Source organism: Peromyscus maniculatus, chromosome 3 (genome assembly GCF_049852395.1).
Source record: "Peromyscus maniculatus bairdii isolate BWxNUB_F1_BW_parent chromosome 3, HU_Pman_BW_mat_3.1, whole genome shotgun sequence".
NCBI classification, from domain to species: Eukaryota; Metazoa; Chordata; class Mammalia; order Rodentia; family Cricetidae; genus Peromyscus; species Peromyscus maniculatus.
In genome coordinates, this window is record NC_134854.1 from 56165006 (window position 1) to 56187490 (window position 22485).

A 22485-nucleotide genomic window follows, 5' to 3' on the forward strand; every position below is an offset into this window, starting at 1 on the left:
CCCTTCATAGACCCTTCCTTTCTTCTCTTCTCCACACCAAGTCCCTAGCCGTGTCTTCAGCTTATTATTGTCAGGGCTTCTGCACAGCCTGTGACTTAACTTACCTAGTACTTTGCTGATGTGTGTGCGGGTGCGTGTGTGTGCAGGTGTACATGTGCGTACATGGAAGCCGGAGGACAACTTTGGGTGTCAATCCTCAGGTGCCATCCACCTCTTTTTGAGACAGGGTCTCTCACCTGGCTTGGACCTCATGAATAGGACGGCGAGCCCCGGGGATCTCCTGTCTCCGCTGCCCCAGCACTGGGATCATGAGCACACACTTCCACCCCGGGCTTTATTGAGTTTTATTTTTCAAATGTGGGTGGTAGCGCTCACCTCAGATCCTCACGCCTGTGCGGCGGAGGCCTCTCTGCAGCCCAGTTCTCACACTTTCGGGTAGGTCTGCATTACTCTTTATGACTCGAATGCACCACTCATTCCTGGAACCGTTTGCTTTCTCTGTGGACATCCAGTGACCAGCGTTTCTCCCCTCAGATCTGCTGTCCCACACATGGGCACCCTTTTCCTTTTAAAATCTCTTCTTTTCTCTGGATGTTCTGAGCTATGTTCCCAAAGCCCGTGTCTCCCTGTGCTGGGATCCCGTTTCCTTCACACATCCTGACCGAGTCACCCTTTCCTCAAGACATTTTGTCACATGAGCGTAGCCAGCTAGCTTCTCTTGTGAGTCTGTGATGGGCCCAGTGTGGTGGATCTTTTCCTTTCCTTTCTGTTAAATGAAATTGTCAGCAAAATAGTTCCTTAGACGTTCTCCTTATATACGTCAGGCCTCTGTAGTTCAGGAATGTGGAATGTGAACTATCCAGGGTGGGGTTTGTTTTTGTTTTATTTGTTTTCCAGTACCAGGTGCCAAATCTGGGGCTGTGCACACGATAGGCAAGCACTCTACCACTAAATCCCCAGACCTTTAAAACTGTTATATAAAATTACCTCTATGCTGTGTGTATAAAAAGTATATGAAGCATAAATGAGTTTCATGTTTAGATGCAGGTCACAACCCCAAGATATGTCATAATATGTCTGCAAATATTCTGAAGTTGAAAAAATGAAACCCAAAACACTTTTGGTCTTCAGCTTGGTGGATAGGGAACAGCCAGCCTGTCCTAGAACGAGAGTGGCTGATGTCAGAGCTGTCCTGGCAGACACTCGCGGGCCCTGCAGCCTCACCTCACCGTCAGTGCCTGCACTCATGGTTAGCTGTCGATAGCCAGGGCCGTGCAGGCTGCCGGCTGCTGTCAGGTGGGGATTATAGATAGTGTGAGGGGAGCTTGATGGTTGAAAGAAACTCTCAGAAGGGCTGAATGTCCTGGTGGGCAGGTGTCGTCATCAAGCAGCACCTGTCGTCGCTCTAGGCCCTGTCCGTCCAGGGACTCCATCTCAGCCTGCATTGTAGGGATTTGATTGACGGCGTTAACGTTGATTGTACTGTGGCTTCGTTCTCACTGATGTTTTATCCATGTTGTTCCTGCCCACTTCCTACCTACCTCACTGACCTATGAAAGGGTGGCATAAAGAACTCTGTCTTCCCTAGCGTCTCCGTTTGGGTTTTCTCACTTCCCATAGGGAGTGGATGGGAGTTCCTTGTTTTCCAGAGCCTCACCCGCAGCGTCTGGTGCCCAAGCCCGGAGCTGGTGCCAGCATGATGTGTATAAAATGGAATCTCAGTTCAGATTAAAAAAAAATTAAAACGTGTGTGTGTGTGTGTGTGTGTGTGTGTGTGTGTGTGTGTGTGTATGTATGTGTGTGTATGTGTGTATGAAAGAGAGAGAGGAAAAGAGACAGATAGTCATGTGCATGCGTTTACTGCAACACAGGTGTGGAGGTCAGGGGACTACTTCTGGGAGTTCCTCCTTGCCCTCTGGGTCAGGAAATGGGAGACCAGGAGTTCTGTGTGGTGAAGGCTGGCACGTGAGGACACCATGGTGCCCCAGCACTCCCCGCTAACTGTTATCCTCACCTCCCTCTCTAATGGGAAGCGGAGTGATGTCGTGGAGTGGGTGTGAATTACTACATTCATCCCTTTGCTATCAACTTGGACCTTATCACTCTCGGTGTGAAAAAAAAATGCTAGGAAAATATCATTGGCTTTCCTTTCTAATTTACCTTACACTGAAATCCTTGCGTTTCTAGATAAGTTCTATTAAAAATGCCTGGTGGTTTAGTCATTTTTAAACCCGATGATTTAGTGATTCTGGCTTTTTTGTTTGTTTTATTTTGCTGCTTTTGAGATTGAACCCAGGTCTTCTTGCCTGCTAGGCAAGTACCCTGCCACTGAGCATTTCATTATTTGTTCATAATAGCCAGCTTAGTCCTGTACTTGGCCCCAAACAAGACTTACTGTGTTTCTTTTTCCACTGCAGAGGAGATTGGCTGGTGTGTGTGTGTGTGTGTGTGTGTGTGTGTGTGTGTGTGCGCGTGTGCGTGTGCGTGTGCGTGTGCGTGTGCGTGTGTGTGTGTGTGTGTGTGCGTGTACTTAACATTGTCTAAATGTTGTTACTTAGAAATGCTGGTATTCCCCAGTGTGAGGCCTGAGGCCTACTAGTAAGTACTGGGTTCCTTCACTGTAACAAACATTGATAATTCCTGTTGGATTGAAAGGATTCTCTCTGCTTCTGTCTGGTGAGTGCAGGCTGAAGCCAGCAGATAACTGGCAAGGAGGAGCTCAGTTTGGTCCTGAGAGCTGGTGGGGAGAGAAGTTGCTCCCTGGCATTTGCATCCTTCCTGGTCCAGAGTCACTGCCTGGACAACCTGGAAGAGACTTTTCACATCCTGCTTCTCGTTCTCTAGGCTTCCAAGGGCAAGGACCCAGTGCCCGGGGCCAAGGATGGGAAGAGCCTTCTGAGCGGGCCAGCACCTGGGGAGGCCAGCTGGACACATCAGCGCCAACGGCGTCTGCAGGACCATGGCAAGGAGAGGAGGGAGCTGCTCTCCACCTCCTCCTCCCAGGTATAGGGTGCCCAGGCTGCTGAGGACCCCTCGGGGTTCCTCTGGGTTCTGCTGGCAGGCAGAGCCTGCTCTGGCCTGGTTGGTTATTATCACACTGGTGTTTGGGTTCTGTTTTGCCTGCTTTTCTCCTGGTAGCATTTCCTCAAGAGGGGCCAGAAAGGTCTCTCTGAGTTTGAGGACCCCACTGTACCTGTCCTTCCGGTGGGGGACCTGCGTGTGGTAGCATGGGACTTGATCTCCTCAAGTCTGACACAGTGGCCCATGGCGTCTTTCTTCTGCTCCCCTGGAGTCCCTGCTGCGTGGCTGCTGTGCTGACAGCCGTGTTCTTGCTCTGTTAGATGCTATAGCCGTATTGTCCCTGTGGGGAGCTCTGGAGACAGGGGTCTCTTGCTCTGAGACTGTGAGACAGCATCTGCTCTTGCTGATAGTGTAAGCTGTTTCTGCTAAAAGCCCAAGTGACTTACTGGCTCACCCTTTTGGATGCTTTCTCCCGGTTGGTCCCTCTTGTCCATTTAAAGGATTGTGGTGAAGGATTCTTGGTGCCACAGGGAGGTAGATGCTGGACTGCTGCGGAGGTCGTTGGGCCTCTCACTTCATGCCTGGCCATTGGCCTCGGTTTCCTTGGTCCCCTCATCAGGAGGAGATGCTGGCTGGCGTAGGCACACTGCCAAGGCCCTTCAACAGATCTAGCTTCACACCCAGGTTCTCCCCTCTGCCAGCCAGTGCCCTAAGGTGCCTAGCTTCTGCCCCAGTCCAGTGTCCACAGCTGTAAGTGGGGTGGTACCATCATCATCTGGACGTAAGTCAGGGATAAACTGAGTCACTCAGCACAGGGGCTTACCCACAGTCAACTCTGTTAAACTGTTCCCTGCCTGTGCTGGTTAGTTTTATGTCAGCTTGACACAAGCTACAGTCATCTGAGAGAAGGGAACCTCAACTGAGAAAATGCCCCCATAATACCGGGCGGTAGGCAAGCCTGTAGAGCATTTTCTTAATTAGGGATTGATGTGGTAGGGCCCAGCCCATTGTGGATGGGGCCATCTCTGGGCTGGTGGTCTTCGGTCCTATAAGGAAGCAGGCTGAGCAAGCCATGAGGAGCAAGCAAGTAAGCAGCACCTACCATGATCTCTGCATCGGCGTCTGCCTCCAGAACCCTGCCTGGTTTGAGTTCCTGTCCTGACTTCTATTGATTTTGGAAAGCAATGTGGACACACAAGCCAAATAAACCCTTTGCTCCCCAACTTGCTTTGGTCATGGTGTTTCATCACAGCAGTAGTAAACTTAGGACAGAAACTTGTACCAGGATAGTGGGCTATTGCTGGGACAGACCTGGCCATATTATTTTTGGGAGCATTGTGGAAGAACTTTGGAACTTTGGGCAAGAAGATCCATCAAGTGTTCAAAATTTGGTGAGCTGTTCTGTGGGAGCTTGGAAGAACTGAATGTTGAGAGAAATGCGGACAGTGGAGGCCTGGCTTGTGAAGTTTCAGAAGGAAATTTGACAGTTACTTAAAGACTGTCAGGGCCATTGAACATTTGCTATTTTGAATTATGATTCTGTGCTTCTGCTCAGTTGGGGCTAAAGAGTCAGCTGGGATTTACCAGAGACTGGTACCATTGAACAGACACCTTTGCTCAGCTTGAGCTGAGACATTAGCGGTGGTTAAGAAGAGACCGGTGGCATCACTGAGGTGAAATCTGGGAAGTGTTTCCTGAGAGTCACCACCAGAAGCTGTGATCCAGAGGGGACCAAGGTTGTACCTTGGGCTGGTAGCCAAACTTGGTAGATAAGAGCCACCCAGGTGGTACTGGTTTTGAAGACATGAAGGGGTCATGGAGTGCTGCTGAGGCTTGGCACTGTGAGAGGCCAGGAGAGGCCATTGGTGAAGATGCAGCCTCAGTAGCAGCTGAAGCCGTGATTGAAGGGGTCACACAGAGAAGTCGAGGCTTGGCACCATGAAGAGAGGCCAGGAGAGGCTATTGGTAGCAAGAGACCCCAACAGTTTGGAGATGCCAGCGCCATGGGACAACCACTAAGAGCAGCAGCAGCTGTGGAGTGGAGCCGGCCTGAGCTTCGAAGACCAGCTGTGTGTGCTGCGGAGGGCGGAGCCGGAGAAGCCCCTTGGAGGAGCCCAGAAGATCACGAGTGGATCCCAGATGTTGGACATTGAGTTATTTATACTGTTGGAGTTTGGTTTTGCTTTGTTCACATTGTGACTGTGCCCTGGTTCTTCTCTCTTGAAGGAAGAAAGTACTTGTTTTTGATTTTACAGGAGCTCACAGCTATGAGACTTTCAAGTTTTAAAAAAGAGATTTTGGAGTTTTACAGGACTTTGGATTGTAAGAGACCAGATATTTTTAAAGAGACAACTTCTAAAGTGTTTCAATTTGTAAGGCTGGGGGACTTTTTAAGTTTATGAAATGTTTTATACTGTGATGTTTTTATTAATGTGTGTTTGTGGGGATGACCAAGAAAGGAAAGGTTGTAGGTTAACAGTGATGTGTTTGTGTGTCAAATTGTCAAGGTTTCAGGTGTGCTGGTTAGTTTTGTGTGAACTTGACACAAGCTAGAGTCATCTGAGAGGAGGGGACCTCGGTTGAGAAAATGCCTCCATAATATCGGGCTGTAGGCAAGTCTGTAGGACAGTGGTTCTGAACCTTCCTAATGCTGCGACCCTTTAATACAGTTCCTCATGTTGTGGTGACCATCCAACCATAAAAGTATTTCATTGCTACTTCATAACTGTAATTTTGCTACTGTTATTAATTATAATGTAAATATCTGATATGCAGGATATCTGATATGTGACCCTCCTGAGGGTCAAGACCCACAGGTTGAGAACCCCTGCATTTTTTTTTTTCCTAATTAATGATTGATGTGGGAGGGTCCAGTCCATTGTGGGTGGTGCCATCCCTGGGCTGGTGGTCCTGGGTTCTATAAGAAAGCAGGTTGTGCAAGCCATGAGGAGCAAGCCAGTAAGCAGTGCCCTTCCATAGCCTCTGCATCAGCTCCTGCCTCCAGAACCCTGCCCTGTTTGAGTTCCTGTCCTGACTTCTATTGATTTTGGAAAGTGATGTGGAAGCAGAAGCCAAATAAACCCTTTGCTCCTCAACTTGCTTTGGTCATGGTGTTTCATCACAGTGATAGTAAACCTGACGGAGACACTACCCTCTGTCTGGACTACGCCAAGACACAGTCATGCTGAGTCCCATTAGAGAGGGCAAAGCCAGCCCTCTTCCCCCACCAGGGCCTTGAGGAGATTGCAGTTTCCAGGAAGCAGGCACCCCACTCTCCCAGGGGAGCTGTGCATAGCTCTCGAAGCTCCGAGCTGACCTCAAGTGTCAGTGACCGCCTGTAGTCATCTAGTGTGTCCCTGTGGTGAAGGAGACCCTTTCTAAGCTGACCTGTCCCTGCTTTGCCGGTCACAGTGCACAGAGAAGAAGCCGGAAGGCAGTGGCCCGGAAGCTGAGCCCTGCCTGGAGCTCCACACGGGGCCAGTAGAGCCGCTGGCCCGGGTGTCCACAGCAGGCTCTGAGGGAGGCCGCCCCGAGCAGCCCTTCATAGTGCTGAGCCAGGAGGAGTATGGGGAGCACCATTCATCCATCATGCACTGCAGGTGGGCCGGGGGGGGGGGGGGCCTGGGATCTTAGGCCGTGTGTGAGAACGTTGGTGGCACGAAGTGTCCTTGAGAGGGCTAGTGGAGTCCTGCTGGACTGGACACTACTGTTTAGTGGTCTCCCTCAGACCATTCGGTTTTAACACGCGTAAGTGTGTATTTAGGTAGGCGTAGTGAAATCGTGGCCTTGAAGAACAGCCTCTAAGGGCATGTGCCCTCAAGGCATGTTTGGACAGCCCTGATCTGTGCTTGGCCCTTGGGGTGATTTGGAGCCTGATGGGGGATGCCCTAAATCTCAGATGGCAGGTGCCCCGAGGGCACATTCTGCTGTTGTTCATCTCACATGTTCCCGGCACAGCCTTGCATGGCACAGTGTGTATCGGTATTCCATTTGTGTATTTATATATTTCTTGTTGTGCGTATGCGTGCTTGGTGTGTGTGTAAATGTATGCTTGCACATAGAGGTCAAAGGCAGCTCTTGGGAACTGGTTCTTCCACACTTACATGGGCTCCAGGGATCTGAGTCAGTTCAGCAGGCTAATGCAGTAAGTATCATTACTTACTTTTATCAGAAAGATGAGCCGTGTTTCTGGTGTCCGATCGTGTTTCTTGGACGAATGAATGTTTCTCGAGTGGTTTGCATGTATCCTTTGAGTGCAGGTGTTGAGCCTTAGTTTTTAATGCCGTTGGAAAGTTGGGCGAGTGATGGTATCATTGTTGGCCGCAGAGGATGAGGCCAGGACACTAACCCCGCCCTTTGTCTGTCACAGAGTGGACTGCTCTGGTAGGAGAGTCGCCAGCTTAGACGTAGATGGGGTCATCAAAGTGTGGTCCTTCAACCCCATCATGCAGACCAAAGCATCTTCCATCTCTAAGTCACCGCTGCTCTCTCTGGAGTGGGCCACCAAGCGAGACAGGCTGGTAAGTGACACTTTGCATGCCGAGCTTGCTCTGCGTTCCGAGTTCCGAGGTTCTCTCACGGAGGCTCTTGACGGGTCAAGCTTGAGGTAAGCTGAGTCTCCTCCCTGGCCGCCACCAGTTGGGGCGCCAGGACCACACATCTAGGAGTACCTCAGCAGGCTCCTACTTGGAGTGACCGTGAAGTTATTCTGGAGACTGCGGAAGACTTGATCCTGTCTGCTGGTCTGTCTCAGGGGATCCCTGGCCCTCCCCGCTCCCAACACCCGTGTTTTCAATACGGTATGAGTATGCCCTCTTGTCTTGCTGAGACCTGCCCGTCCCGGCACAAAGAGCTGCGATTTATGTCGGTGAGAGGACTGTGGTTCCCGCCACAGGCCCGGTGGCTCAGGGAGTGGCCCAGGGCTCATTTTCCCAGTGGACTTTGTATTTGAGAGAGGGGCTTGCAGTTGAGGAGTTCAAATTGATTGCTTGCAGCCCAAGAGACAGACACTGATTTTTCCAGATGTCTGGGAAGCATAGGAAGGAATTGTCCTCATAGTACGCTCATCTCAGTGCTGTCCCTGAACTGGTGTCCACTTCTCAAGTGGGTGCAGAGGCCATGGCCTAGCCAATGTTCCTGGGGTACCCCAGACCTGGGCTGTTCTGGCATAGATCTCTGTTATTCTCTTCTGTACTCTTCCTCAAATGAGTCCTAAGGTCCCAGAGGCAGGGAGCGTATATACTTATATACTCTCTGTATTCTGAGGCCTTGACGGAGCCAGAGCTGTAAAGGCAAATAGAACAGCCACCGCAGCCCAAGACTGGCCAGGGCCAGGCCTGAGGAAGGGGAGAAAATGTAGGAGTGAGAAGGGAGGGTTGGGACAGCTGAGACTTAAAGCTGGAAGGAGGGAGGAAAGGGTCTCAGGTAACCAGCCAGAGTGTTTCTGGATGATTCTCCTCTCCCAGACACCACAGAAGACTGCTTTCTGTTGCCATAACAACATACTTGAGGCTGGGTATTTGATGAAGAAAAGAAGTCTGTCTAGCCCACAGTTCTATAGGTTCAAGGACATGGTTCCAGCATCTGCTCGATCCTGGTGAAGGCTCCCTTCATCACAACAGTGGCTCGTGTGAAAGGGAAAGATCCCAGGGCGAGCCAGGAAGGGAGTCAGGGGCAAACCTCGCTTTTCAACAACCCTCAGGAGAGAGAACATACTCGCTTGGAGCCCATCATTAATCTCACCTGAGGGCAATGCCCCCAGTGGCCTAATCACCGTCAGCTTAGTCCCTCCTCTCTGGTGCCCTGCCCCTTTCTCATCAAAATACTGGGGACCAGGCTGCCAGGACACTCAGACCGGAGTTAGATCGAAGCAGATGACCTGTGGTTTTGTGTCTGCTCAAGTTGGCTTTGATGTCTTCATGACATTCTTTAAAAAAAAAAAATTTAACCAGGTGGATGGTGGCGGCGCACACCTTCAATCCCAGCACTCAGCAGGCAGAGGCAGGTGGATCTCTGTGAGTTTGAAGCCAGCCTGGTCTACAGAGCAAGTTCTAGGACAGCCAGGACTACACAGAGACACCCTGTCTCAAAAAAACAAAACAAAATCTTTATATTTTGTCTGCATGTATGTCTGTGCGCCACATCTGTGTTTGGTGCCTGAGGAGGCAGCAGAGGGCATCAGAGCCTGGGACTGCAGTTCAGATGGCTGCAAAAAGCTGTCTGGGTGCTGGCAATAGACCCGGCTCCTCTGGAAGAGCAGTTCTCTTAACCAGTGAGCCATCTCTCCAGCCCCTCCCTCTTCACGGCATCTTAAGTGAGGTCCAATGTAGCCCGAGTTTCCGGGCTGCCTGGATAAGTGGGTAAGGAGCTCGCCCATGCAGCTGTCCAGAGCCACACCTTCCAGGAACAGTCTCGGCTTCTCTCACCATGGTGGTCCTCCCTCCCCCCTGTGCTGTCCTCCTCAGTCTCCTGCCTCTTCTTCTTCCAGCTCCTGCTGGGCAGTGGTGTGGGGACGGTGCGTCTTTATGATACAGAAGCCAAGAAGAACCTCTGTGAAATCAACATCAATGATGACATGCCCAGGTGAGCAGGAGCCGCCCCGTGTTCTATATGGCCTCAGGTTGCTGCTGTTGCTCTGGGAGCCCCACCCCCTGGAGTGGGATTCACCTCAGGGCCTGTGGTAGTGACTGTCGGCCCCCGGCCTGTGTGTGTTGCAGAATCCTGTCTCTTGCCTGCAGCCCCAATGGGGCTTCTTTCGTCTGTTCAGCTGCAGCTCCGAGCCTCACCTCCCAGGCGGACTCCTCGGCCCTGGATATTGGCAGCAAAGGCATGAACCAGGTTCCTGGCAAGCTGCTGCTGTGGGACACAAAAACCATGAAGCAGCAGGTACAGGACTGCCTGCGGGTCTCCTGGGGCTGGGCATGCTGCCCTGTGGAGGGCACCCTGTGTGGAGGCCGCTGCCCACACTCCCTGAGTTTCTGGGGACTATTATCTTCCTAGTGCTTTCACCTGAGGATTTTGATTTTCGGGAACTTTCCCAGGTTTTAAGTGCTGAAAAGTATCATGCCCCAGTTTATGATTATGGCAGATTATGAGCAATAGTGCTGTGCCGTAGACTTAGGTTACCCAGAACCACCAGCAGGCTAGATAGCCTACGTTTTAGGAGACGGCTCTAGTCTTTCTCCCAACCACTAGAGACCTAAAGCTGCATGGGGCTCACGGGAGCAGCCAGAAGTACCAAGGACAGAGGTGACAGCTGGCAGGGAGACTAGCCATGGCCCCCCTCCCTGGAGCTGAGGACCTCTTTCCTCCAGAATAGTAGTGCCGGCGGTTGTTACCGTAGCCCTGGAGAGAAGTGATGTTACTTCACCTGCTTGGGGCGTGGTGCTCCGTGGAGCGTGGTGCTCCTGGACATGACTCATTTCAATGCCTAGAAGTCTGGAGTGCTTACAATGCCCACCTTGCCCTGGTGTCCCCAGCACTCGAGGGTCCTGTCTAAGAGGGGCCGATTTCTAGATGCGTGGGCTGCACCTTTGTGCTTCTGCTTGTGGAAACAGGCCGTGGGCCCACTGGGGACATCTCACAGGCCTCTCAAGCCTATAGACCACCCTGGATTCTTGACATCCACTCCCTGGCAAATGTGCCCCACTTACATGTTGGGTGTCCCCCCCAGAGCCCCCCCCCATCACAGTGTCACCTTACTTCCCAGCTGACCATTTTCCCGTGTCTCTAGGGACCTATTCTAAACCTGTCCTCAGTACCCCCTGGTGGGGCAGCTGCTGGGCCCCTCTGGGGACTCCGCCACTGTCCTCCATACCAGTTTAGTCCCGAGTCTTCTCTACTGGCATTCTGTGGTCCTCCTCCAAAGTTCTTAGTAGGATTCATGACCCTTAAGTTTACTTAGGGACTTCAGTTTTTCCTTAAATATTGAATACTTAGACAAGAATGTAGGAAAATGAGAAAGCGGTGGGGTGCGCTCCCCACTTAGAGGTGGCACATCACCAGTACTTCCTTTAGCTAAGGAACATTTAAAGTGTGTGTTTGTGTGTGTGTACGCGCGTGCGCGTGCGCGTGCGCGTGCGTGTGTGTGTGTGTACCAAAAAACAACCTGTGGGAGTCAGTTCTCTTCCACCTTGTGGGTCCCAGTGATTGAACTCAGGTCCTCAGGATTGGTGGCAAGCACCTTTTCCCACTGAGCCCTCTTGTTGGCCCCAACAGTCCTTATACTCACGGGCCCTTCCGGTCTCTGCTGCCTTCCCCTTTCACAGATGTCCTGTCTTGAGTTTGGAGTGGCTGTCTCCTAGGAGTTTAACGGTGCCTTGGCACATGGGTAGACACCCCCACACACCACAGTCTCTGCCCCACGGGCTTTCAAGCTCTATGTGTGTGGAATCGCAGGGTACATATTTTCCTAGACTTCTGTATTCAGGTTGGAAATGGGTCCGCCCCCTAACTCTCTGGCTCTGTCTTCTCTTCTGGCAGCCTGTGCCGAAACAAAGAGGCTGACTCTCGGTGCGGTTCACCCTCCTCAGTGGCTGTTTTAAGATCTGATCTGGGTATCTCGGTGTGGATTTTCTAAGCTAAAAAGTGCTTTTGTTTTAAAAAAGCTCTAACTGGGTGTGGTGGTACATGTCTGTACACTTAGCACTTGGAGGTGGAGGCAGGAGGATCAGGAATTCTAGGTTAGCCTCCAATATACTAGACCCTGCCTCACAAAATATTAACAATAATAAAATAAAATTTCCAACCTCAGTAAATAAATAAAATCGAAGCTTTGGATTTGTTCCATTTCCTACATGAGAGGATTTGTGTCTTTGACCAGTTCTGGAAAATTCTTAGTCTCGCTCTTCTTTCCAGTGTTAGCATTTCTCTGGCTCTCTCTTGTCTTCTCCTTTGCTGTCTTCGTGACATCACTTCCTCAGCTTTAACAGAGCAGGTTCTCCCCACTGTCCCCGATCTTCAAGTTAGCCTGTGGGGACATTCAGGTCCTGCTTCTCATTTCCAAGAATGCAGCGCCATCCTTACACACTGGCTTGGTCATGCTACCGTCTCCTCTTCCCGCACTCTCTGGCCTTCTGCTAAACGTACTGAAAATTCTGCAGTGTTCCGGTAATCCCACCCAGTTGCGGCTCCCTGGATGCCTGCTTCTCCCCATTATCTTCCCAGGTCCTGTGAATTCCACTTCAGGTTCCCGTCTCTGGCCCTTTCTCCTTGCGGATGCTGTGAGGCTTGTTGGGGGGAGGCGTATTTCTCTGAAGAAGATTTGCCTTCACTTCTGCCAGGTGGCCGGGGGCTCCACCAACAGCTGAAAACTTTGAAATCCATCCTCAGACTACACAGGAGTTGTGAGTTTGGTTGGAAACCCACACCAGCCTGTGGTTGTGCTTGGCAGAGAGGTGCATTTTCTTAGCACTTTCTGTGACGTGCACAGAGGATGTTGCTCTTTGGAGTCTTAGCAGCGTGTGGGAATTTTTTAACACTGGACTTGGTCAGACCGTTCACTTTGGGCTCCAGGCTTCTGAGTGTTCCTTGCCTATTGGATTCACGAGTCCACAGGGCTCTTGTGCTCCCCCTGTCTTTGGTTTTGGAGGACCCCTTTGTTTACAGCTCAACACTGTGCCCGTGTGTGGATGACATCATCTAACATCGGTCTCGCAGTTTCAGTCCTAGGAGGGTTCTGTATGTTTGGAAATGGTATTCCTCGTTATTATCAGATTAGTAGACCTTATTTACATCTTCTGAGGTGACTTTGTTAGGTCCTGTGGAGATGCCGGCCTCTGTAGGAAGGGCCTGGAGCAGCTTTGGGATGTGTGTGTCCTCTGTCACTCAGGACTGCCTGTAGTTGTACTGTTAGTTCCTCACGGCACCAGGAATGTTCAGGAAGACTTAGCTTGGAGTCCACTTGAGGAAGGGAAGCATGGGCAGCTGAGATGTGGGCCACTCGTAACTGCCCTGGCCTGGATTATTGCCTCAGCACAGGAACTAGAGAGTCTATAGGCCAATGACGTTACCTCTCCAGAGAGCACACCAGGCAGTCATGTGCTTTCACAGAGGCGCAGGTCACTTTCTTCAGAACAGGCCTGCGCTGGCCTAGCCTGCTCATGGTGCTCTTGCTTGTGTCCATAGCTTCAGTTCTCACTGGACCCAGAACCCATCGCCATCAACTGCACAGCTTTCAACCACAATGGGAACCTGCTGGTCACAGGGGCGGCCGATGGTGTCATCCGGCTCTTTGGTACGTAAGCTGTGCCGGGGCAACCCTGGTCCCCTCCTTAAATGGCCCGGCTGCGGCCGAGGCCAGTGCAGAAGCCCAGTTTCAAATGCATTGTATTGCTTGACTTTGCTCAGTGCTTTCAAAACTTCCAGCACATACAGTCAACGTGTATGTGCTTACTGTCTGTGGACATGGAGGGGACAGAGCTCAGTAGTCCTCTGGCCGTGAGCTGACTGACCCGAGTCCTTGTCACCTGTGTGGAATGCAAGAGGTCGCAGGAGAAGAGTGCCATCCTATTCACTTGCTTGTCCTCTGTCCCCAGGGAGACCGGCCTAGGTTCTAAAATGGGATAAGTTGTCTTGGGGGGCAGTTATGGAGGTCTGGTAGGAAAGATCCCTGTGTCTTATAGGACATATTCCCCCCCCCCCCCCCCCCCCGGAAGCTCTAGCTGTCCCCAAGGACCCCCAGCCCTCCCTTTGGCCCAGTCAGGAGGCTGCTCGGAGGCAGGTGGCCTTAGCAGGGTCAGCACTTTCTGGTCCAGGAGACCCCTGGCCTCCAGAGCGGCCGTCCTGGAGGGTGAGGGCCCTGCTGTGCACGCCCTTCCCAGGTGTGGTCGGCGGCTCAGGCGTGTCTTGCTCTCTCAGACATGCAGCAGAACGAGTGTGCCATGAGCTGGAAGGCCCACTCCGGGGAGGTCTACTCGGTGGAGTTCAGCTGTGACGAGAACGCCGTGTACAGCATCGGCGAGGACGGCAAGGTGGGTACCAGCAGCACTTGGCGGTGGCCAACCATCCGTGAGCTCTGTCGTCTGGGACTTCTTTTTACCTCCTTTGCATCTTCTGCAAAATAGGGATACACAGAAGTCTATCTCTGAGCGTCTTTGCGGGGTTCAGTGAGTTCAGTGGGACTTGGCTGTTCTTGTAGATGGGAGTCCCATCTCTGTTTTCCCAGTTGTGGCAAAACTGACTCGTCTCACCATAGATGGAACCACATTTAGGGGAAGATACTCTTTGGAGAGTTGTGGTCATGGTCACAAGACAATGCGTGGAGTTTGCTGGGGGCGGGGTGGAGTCGGCACACTGGTGGGAAACAGGCCTGAGCAAAGCCCAAAGAAGTAAAAAGGAAAGCCCAGCCTCCTAGACAGTAGGAGACAAAGCCCTCCCTTTGTGGAGTTCCTCTGCAGAAAGGACATTGTGTAGTAGGGATGACAGCAGCCTAGGCAGAGGGTGAGGGGAGGCAGAGGTGGAGGAAGGACAGCAGCCTTGGGCAGAGGGTGAGGGGAGGCAGAGGTGGAGGAAGACTTAGCTGTCTCATGTCCTCTCCTGAACCCCGTGGGATTTTACACTGTTCGTGCTCCCCACTGAAAACAGCGACTACAAAACAAATATTTATTTATTAGATCATATCTTCCTCGACAGCCCAGGGCTGGCCTCAGCCTCCTAAGTGCTGGTATAACAGAAGGGACCCACCACACCTAACCGTACTGATACATATTTACTTAAGTTATCTTGAGACCACATCTCAGTGTGCTGTCCAGCATGGCTTCAACTTCCTGGGCTCCAAGATGCTCCTGCCTCAGTCTCCCATAGGGACAGGATTACAGCTGGGTACCACAGTGTCGTGTTTCGATTCTTCCTTTGAAAACTCTGTGTAGGGCTTTTAAGTTAAAGCTGGACACCGTGTTGTGTGGGTCAGACTCCCAGGGGAGCCAAGTAGCCGGTCCACAGTGTAGACTGTTAATTATCCACATCACAAGGGAGACCGAGAACACAACCACCCAGCATGTGATTGTACTGCTGAGAAACTGAAAATGGGTTTGGAATCTGTCCATCTGCCCTCTATACTTCGTTCCAAGGTCCGGAGAATCTAGGCATCCCCACCCCCACCCCACTCAAGAGACCAGGAGGCCCTGCAAAGCTGCTGACTGTCCCATGTCCTCTCTTGAACTCAGGCTGGAGGAAAGAGGAGGGTTGAGCTTTGATGTGAAGTTGTTCATTGTTTTCTAGAAATACCCCCCCCCCAAAAAAAAAAAAACCCTGCACTGGTGAGGGGTGGACTGTGGTCCCCACAGCCTTGGGTTGCTTCCTGCCATGAAAGGCTTTTTCAGGGCTCTGGGACTGGCAAGGGAGGCAGTTCCTGCAGCCACTCACTGCCTGGGGTCAGCCCTGGCTCTGCCTCCCACGCCTAGGTGGTGGCCACTGTAGGGGACTCTGAGGGAGCCTGGGTAGTGGCCTCTGTAGTGGCGAATGTCTGAGGGAGCCCCTGTGGTGCCTTGTGTCTTCAGTTCATCCAGTGGAACATCCACAAGAGTGGCCTCAAGGTGTCTGAGCACACCCTTCCTTCAGATGCCACTGGCCCCTTCGTCCTGTCTGGCTACAGTGGCTACAAGCAGGTCCAAGTTCCCAGGGGCCGACTCTTCGCTTTCGACTCAGAGGGCAACTACATGCTGACATGCTCTGCCACGGGAGGCATCATCTACAAGGTAACTGGGTGGCAGAGTCCTGCTGGGCAGGGGTTTCTCCTTGGGGGTCGGCTTGGCTGAGCTGAGCTGTGTGTGGCCCCATGTCCTGTGACCTGCACGGCTGAGTGTGAACCCATGTCCTGTGTTCTGTATAGCTGAGTGTGAACCCATGTTCTATGTCCTGCGTGCCTGAGTGTGTCCTGTGTCCTGTGACCTGCATAGCTGAGTGTGAACCCATGTCCTGTGTCCTGCGTGCCTGAGTGTGTCCTGTGTCCTGTGACCTGCATAGCTGAGTGTGAACCCATGTCCTGTGTTCTGTATAGCTGAGTGTGAACCCATGTTCTGTGTCCTGCGTGCCTGAGTGTGTCCTGTGTCCTGTGACCTGCATAGCTGAGTGTGAACCCATGTCCTGTGACCTGCATAGCTGAGTGTGAACCCATGTCCTGTGACCTGCACGGCTGAGTGTGAACCCATGTCCTGTGTCCTGCGTGGCTGAGTGTGTCCTGTGTCCTGCATATGAGTGTGGCCCTGTGCCCTGTGTCTGATAAGATTCTGCCCTTTTCTTGTCTTATTCCTTGGGAATAATACATACTAAAGAAGACATTGAACAGGGCAGAGGGCTTGGGAGTGTAGGCAGGGAAATGCACCTCGTGGGTCTGTGCTAGGTGGAGTCCTTTCATCACTGATCTAGAACAGGTTGTTTTATGGGAAGCCCGTGGGTCAGTACACCAAAGTCCACATGTGAGACAGAAATTGGAGGGTGTGCTCTGTGAAGCTAGGATACAAGTTGTCTACATGGTTTTGATTTTATTTTTAAAGATGTATTTTATCTTTGTGTTTGTGTGCTGTATGTATTTATGCACACGTGTGTGGCACCAAGAAGAAAGTGTCAGCTCCTGTGGAATTAGTTACAGGTGGTTGTGAACAACCCTACGCAGTTCTAGGAGTTGGACTCGAGTCCTCAGCAGGAGCAGCCAGTGCTCTTAACCACTGAGCCGCCAGCCCGTTTTGTTGTTGTCTTTTTAAAAACATGATTGCATTTATTTATTATTTATTTTTGTATGTAGGTCCATGTGTGACACTGTGTGTGTGTGTGTGTGTGTGTGTGTGTGTCAGTCAGAGGACAGCCTGTAGGAGTCAGTTCTCGCTTTCCACCATATGTTCCTGGGGATCAAACTCAGGTCCCCAGTCTTGGCAGAAAGTGTCTTTATCCACTGCGCCTCCTTGCTGGCACGCCCTCATTGTTTTGTTGTTGTTTGTTTGTTTTTGGTTTTTTGAGACAGGGTTTTTCTGTGTAGCTTTGTGCCTTTCCTGGAACTCACTTGGTAGACCAGGCTGGCCTCAAACTCACAGAGATCCGCCTGCCTCTGCCTCCCGAGTGCTGGGATTAAGGCGTGCGCCACCACCCCGGCATGTTGTTGTTTGTTTTGAGACAGGGTTTCTCTGTGTAGCCCTGGCTGTCCTGGAACTCACTCTGTAGACCAGGCTAGCCTCAAACTCGGGCCTGCCTCTGCCTCCCGAGTGCTGGGATTAAAGGCGTTACCACGGCCTGTGGAATCCTCACTGTTTTTGAACCTGTTTATACATTAAAAAAACAAAAAGCCTCTCAGGTCAGCGCTGCTCGGTTTGATGTGGGGTTCTGTGTAATCGATGATGTGCTGTAAGTGACGTCCTTTTTCCTGGTATCATCCAGTGGGTGAGTGGTGAGGACTGAGCCCAGGAGGATGTTTCTGGTGCTGCGAGTTCATCTCCACCATCAAGTCCATCTCCAGTCTCACTTGTGAGCGCTTGCTTCTCTGCCCGTGGTGTTTAGTCTTAGGTGAGACTCAGGGGTCCTCTAAGGTGTCCTCTCAGTGTCTCTCGATGCCTTTGTTCATCAGTTAACAGGTTGGGTTCTGAGCAGCGGTTGTGTGCTAGGCCTGGCACCTCGGTGCTGTGCAGTGGACCAAGGAGATAGAAAACGTGATCTGTGCCCTCCCAGGGCTCATACACAAGTTAGAGAGCACTGAAAACAGGTGACAGACAGCTAAGTCCTGAGCAGTTCCCAGGGGAGGCCCTGGGTGGGGATCAAGTCCTCAGGAAGACCCAGAGGAAGGCTTCAGTCTGCGGTCTGGAAAGAGAAGGGGTTGGAGACAAGGAAGAGGGCAGGCCGGGGGCCCCAGAATGGGCAGACTCTGCATGTGGGCCGAGCGGGAGGAGCTTGACACTGACCTGATGCATGCCCAGTGACATGTGGGTCTGCCATCGGCAAGGCTCCTCTTTCCGCAGAGGGCATGTCTGCTCGCCCTCCCTCAACAGTTAGCTACATGATCTCTCGTGTGAGTCTCCTTCGAGACGCTCTAGAACACTGCAGGTTACAAGCCTAGTGTTCCCCTGTAAGGATTTATTTCGGCTGACTTCCGGTGAGGTCTTCTTCACTGTCTCTGTGGAGGAATGGTTGTGTATGCATCTCGTTGTAAATCGGGCGGCCTTTTGCCCCATCACTTTATGTGATGTGCAGCCAGACTCGCTCTATAATCAGATGATGGGATGGCAGGCTTTGCTGTGTAATTTTTGAGCCGCCGTGAATGGTTCCAGTTACTCAGGGAGTCCACTAAACTTCAGATTCCATTTTTACGATCCATAAATAAATGAATGGCTTTTATAGCGATCTCTTCATGACGGCCGGACATTTCTGCCACCTGCTCACAGGTGTCATGTAGAGTGGTGCTGCTAGCAGCCATCTTGTTTCTGTTTCCCAGAGCTCTTAGCATCTGGCCCTTCACACATGTGCGCATTCTTAGATGAGGGTACGGTGCTGGAGGGCCGCCTCGTTCACACATTAATGGAGGCCTTCCTGTGCCAGGCCCCATTCAGGGTGTTGCAGCTGATCATGGAGGCCCTGCCCTCCCAAAGCTTGCATGCCCACGGTGAGAAGGGTGTCTCAGATGAATAAATAGGTGCACAGTGCAGACTCGGCCAGTGACTCACGGCTGATGCTGTAGCAGGCAATGCTGTGGGAACAGACAGGAGAGGTGCAGGAGCGATTGCCCCTGCCTAGGTCAAGGCAGCGGAGGAAATACCGTCTTTTGAAGAGCATCTTAGGGACTTGATGTTCACATGAGGTGGGCTGACCACAGTCAGGAAAGTGCAAATCTAAACAGGCTTTCCAGAAAGGTGGGGGTGTGGGCCAGGCCACATTCTCAGATTGGGGTGGGTGGCCACTCCAGGTTCAAGGTAGTTTTTGGACACTAAAAGTGAGTGGATGTGGAGCTGGGTGCTGGTAGCACACGCCTTTAATCCCAGCACTCGGGAGGCAGAGACAGGTGGATTTCTGTGAGTTCGAGGCCAGCCTGGTCTACCAAGTGAGTTCCAGGACAGGCTCCAAAGCTACACAGAGAAACCCTGTCTCGAAAAACCAGGAAAAAAAAAAATGAATGGAAGTGTATGTGTGTGTATTCCCAGAAAAAGAAAAAAAGAATGGAAGTGTATGTGTGTGTATTCCCAGAAAAAGAAAAAAAAGAATGGAAGTGTATGTGTGTATTCCCAGAAAAAGAAAAAAAGAATGGAAGTGTATGTGTGTATTCATCTGCTAATGTTTCCCTTCACTCCCGTCCTTTTGCAGCTGGGCAGTGATGAGAAAGTTCTAGAGAGCTGCTTGAGTCTGGGTGGCCACCGGGCCCCTGTGGTCACAGTGGACTGGAGTACTGCCATGGACTGTGGGACGTGCCTCACAGCCTCCATGGATGGCAAGATCAAGCTGACGACCCTCCTAGCCCACAAGCTCTGATGCCCTGCCTGGAGCGACACACTGGAGACAGGATTGTCCCCGGTGGGAGAGAGTGAGACAGAATGCGACGGTGCTTCTGGCTCCGCACTGTCAGCGCTGTGGATCTTCAGGGAAAGACTGCCGAGGGGCCCGGCCATCGGGCTGCAGCTGCTGGCGGAGGAGTATATGGAGCAGGCTGCGCGTGCTTCCTAGAGACTTGAATCGTGGCTGGAGCGGGGCACGCTCCAGAGCACAGGATGAACGATAAGGAGGGAGCCATAGTGGTGCCCGCCATGCTCATGGTCCAAGAGGAACTGACAGTATTTTGTACATAAACTGCTTCTTTTCTTTCTTTCTTTCTTTCTTTTTTTTTTAAAGGAAAAAAATGAGAGAGAGAGAGATAATGCTCTTGCAGTCACTTGGTGTCTCTTTCTAGAATGTCTGAGTCACCTGGGCCTGGTGATAGCCATGGCTTCCTGCCTTGGTTCTTGTACCTCAGCTCTCACCCGCCTCTGCTGCCATGTTGCTGACGGAACCACATTAGGTTCCCTGTGGCTTTGTCAGAGTTGAGATGTGGACTACAATACCATCTTCTGGGCTCAGGCCGAGATCAGTGTGTCTTCTGCTGAACTGGAAAGCTGTTGCCTTTGGTTAAGAGGGTTCTTTAGACAAGAGCGGGGCCTGAGGTCTGGGCCTCCAGCTCCCTCTCCCTTAGGGTCTTCTGGTCCCACGCTCTCATGTGGTGGCTCTCTCATGCGTCCAGCTTGAGGTCTCTGAGCTTGGATAATACCAGCCTCCTGCACCCTCTGCCTGGCTTCGCCGAGCCTGGACCAGATCTATCTGTACGCCTGCGCTCTGTCCCCTCATTTGGGAGGACCATGAAGAGGCAGGTTCCCGCAGAGTGTGGAGGAACAAAAGTCCCCTCTGTAGTCAGTCCTACATCCTTCTGCTGAGGCCAGCCTCGCGAAGGAGCCACTGGAGGGTCAGTGAGCCCGGGCCTGGGACTCCCACACGTGGCAGGGGTGACCTTGTTACCTACCTAGGGAATGCCAGTTCCATGAACAGTGTTTGGAACAGTCATTCGTTAGCTTCGGGCTCCAGGCTAGTCGTGGGCTGTGAGGCAGAGTGGGGTAACTCCCAGGTGCCTCCATTGGGAAAAGCAGCAGGTATTCTGTGGCCTTGGCTCCCTTCTGGGGCTGAAGGAAGAGTAGAAAGCGATATATAGGAAGACCAGAGTAGTGGTTATCTATTTATTATTGGTGTGTGTGTCGGGGGAGAAGGGGGGTATATGCCACAGCAGAGGTCAGGAGACGATTCTCCATCCACCTTTATGTGGGTTTAGGGGATCAAACTCAGGTGGCCAGGCTGCATGGCCAGGGGCTTTACCTGCTGAGCTAGCTCACAGTTATCTCTTCTTACCCATCTTCACACTGTCATGAATAGATTCTGTCCGGGCTGTTTCTCCATTTGGGCTTGGACACAGCCTCGTCTGTTTCACCTAGATTCACGGTCCTGGGTTTCATTTGAGTCAAGAGCCCATGTTTAACTTTTCCTCCCAAAGTTTCTGTCTTAGGATATGTTCTCTCCTCTCGGCATCCCCCACAGCTTGCTGAAGCGATTTTAAGGCTCAGAGACAGAGAAACACCCCCAAATCTGTCCTTCCCTGCCCTACCCCTCCCAGGAAGAGCACTCATTCTCAAAGCATTTGGAACGTACCTTTTCCTTCAAAGCACCTTTTTTTTGGGAATCCTTAGCCTTAGTAAGTAAGGCTCCCTCTGCTGTCTTGGGTGGAGGCGGCGTGAAGCAACCACGGAGGCAGGCTACACCACAGACTCTGAGCCACTTTTCCAGGGCTTGAGAACCTGGCCCGCCAGGTGCAAACCCATATTTCCCATCCATGTGCTCAGGGACCCATCTCTGCTCAGCCCCAAGCCCAGCCCCCTTGGTGTTCAAATGCCCAGGAGCTCGGCACGAGGTCTGGAAGTACAGTAATAAACACATTGCAGGCTGACTAAATGAAGCTAACTCACGTTTGTTACTATATCCAATAACCACGTACAGTTTATCTTTCATTTTAAAAATAATAAAAACTCATGTTGACTCCAGCACAGGCACATCTGGCTTGGTTCCTTGCTCTTCCCTGCAGCAGGCTCTGTGTGCAGACACACAGCTTCCTGATCGTAAGCCTTATTTGCTAGGTGGCCACGGAGAAGTTTTAAGAAATGTGCAGGCTTGGGGCGTTATGCTAAGGATCAACGGAAACATGCCCTTCCACCCTCACATCCAGTGAGGTTGAGGACTCTACAGTCAGGGAATGATACTTTCAAGACAGCCAGGTGCTGCCCTCCCAGAAAGGCTGGAGTCTAGCCCCGTTCAAGAGCAGCTAAGCCGGCCTTTGGAGCTCTCCGGGGGGGATTGGAAGCCATTGGTTTATGCCATCTAAGAGACTTTAGATTTCCTGACCGGGGCTGTTGGTTTAGCATTGAAGATTAGCATTCTAGAAGGCCCTGGAGAAAACAAGCTCCACAGGGGCGCCGTGGGTGCCCCAATCCAGAAATTGTAGTTCTAGCACCGGACAGAAACTGCTGTGTGATTAGTCAATCTGCTGTAAATCCAATATAGTTAATCTTGATTTCTCCGTTTGGGGGAGACAATCAGATCTGAGCTTCCGTTTACTTGAGCGTGCCAGGGAAGGCCCTCCCCTGTGACGCTGTCCCCAGGGCTCCTCTCCTGGTCACCTCAGGCCACCCTAAATCATGAGTGAGTTTAGCTGAAAGCCCCCGGGGAAACGTGGGCAGCTTGGTGGCGCCTCCCGCCCTTCTGCAGAGGGCACCCTGGGCCTCCAACCTGAATGTTAAACATCAGTAAACGGGAGTTTGATCTCTCTGAACTGTCAGGCACCTCGTCCCCTGTCCCCTGGCACGTGGTGAACTTGGTTTCCTCTTGGGGATCCGGGGGCAGGACCGTCAAAAACAGAAGCCCTTTCCTTCCCCTAGTCCCCAACTCCGGGCACTTTGACTTGCTAATAGCCAGCAGCGGCTC

At 51.9% G+C, this 22485-nt stretch overlaps 1 protein-coding gene across 1 annotated transcript in view; it reads left to right on the forward strand.

Annotated features, from left to right (window-relative positions):
- Wdr91 (WD repeat domain 91) overlaps window positions 1-21557 on the forward strand; it is a 34839-nt gene extending 13282 nt beyond the window's left edge. Inside the window, exons 7-15 of the mRNA XM_076566542.1 lie at window positions 2845-3003; window positions 6433-6620; window positions 7391-7541; window positions 9509-9603; window positions 9738-9906; window positions 13147-13255; window positions 13879-13991; window positions 15519-15716; window positions 19300-21557. Of these exons, the coding sequence (XP_076422657.1) occupies window positions 2845-3003; window positions 6433-6620; window positions 7391-7541; window positions 9509-9603; window positions 9738-9906; window positions 13147-13255; window positions 13879-13991; window positions 15519-15716; window positions 19300-19464 (1347 nt within the window). The 3' untranslated portion in view covers window positions 19465-21557. The remainder of the gene's footprint in view (window positions 1-2844; window positions 3004-6432; window positions 6621-7390; window positions 7542-9508; window positions 9604-9737; window positions 9907-13146; window positions 13256-13878; window positions 13992-15518; window positions 15717-19299) is intronic.
- The last annotated feature ends 928 nt before the right edge of the window (window positions 21558-22485 follow it).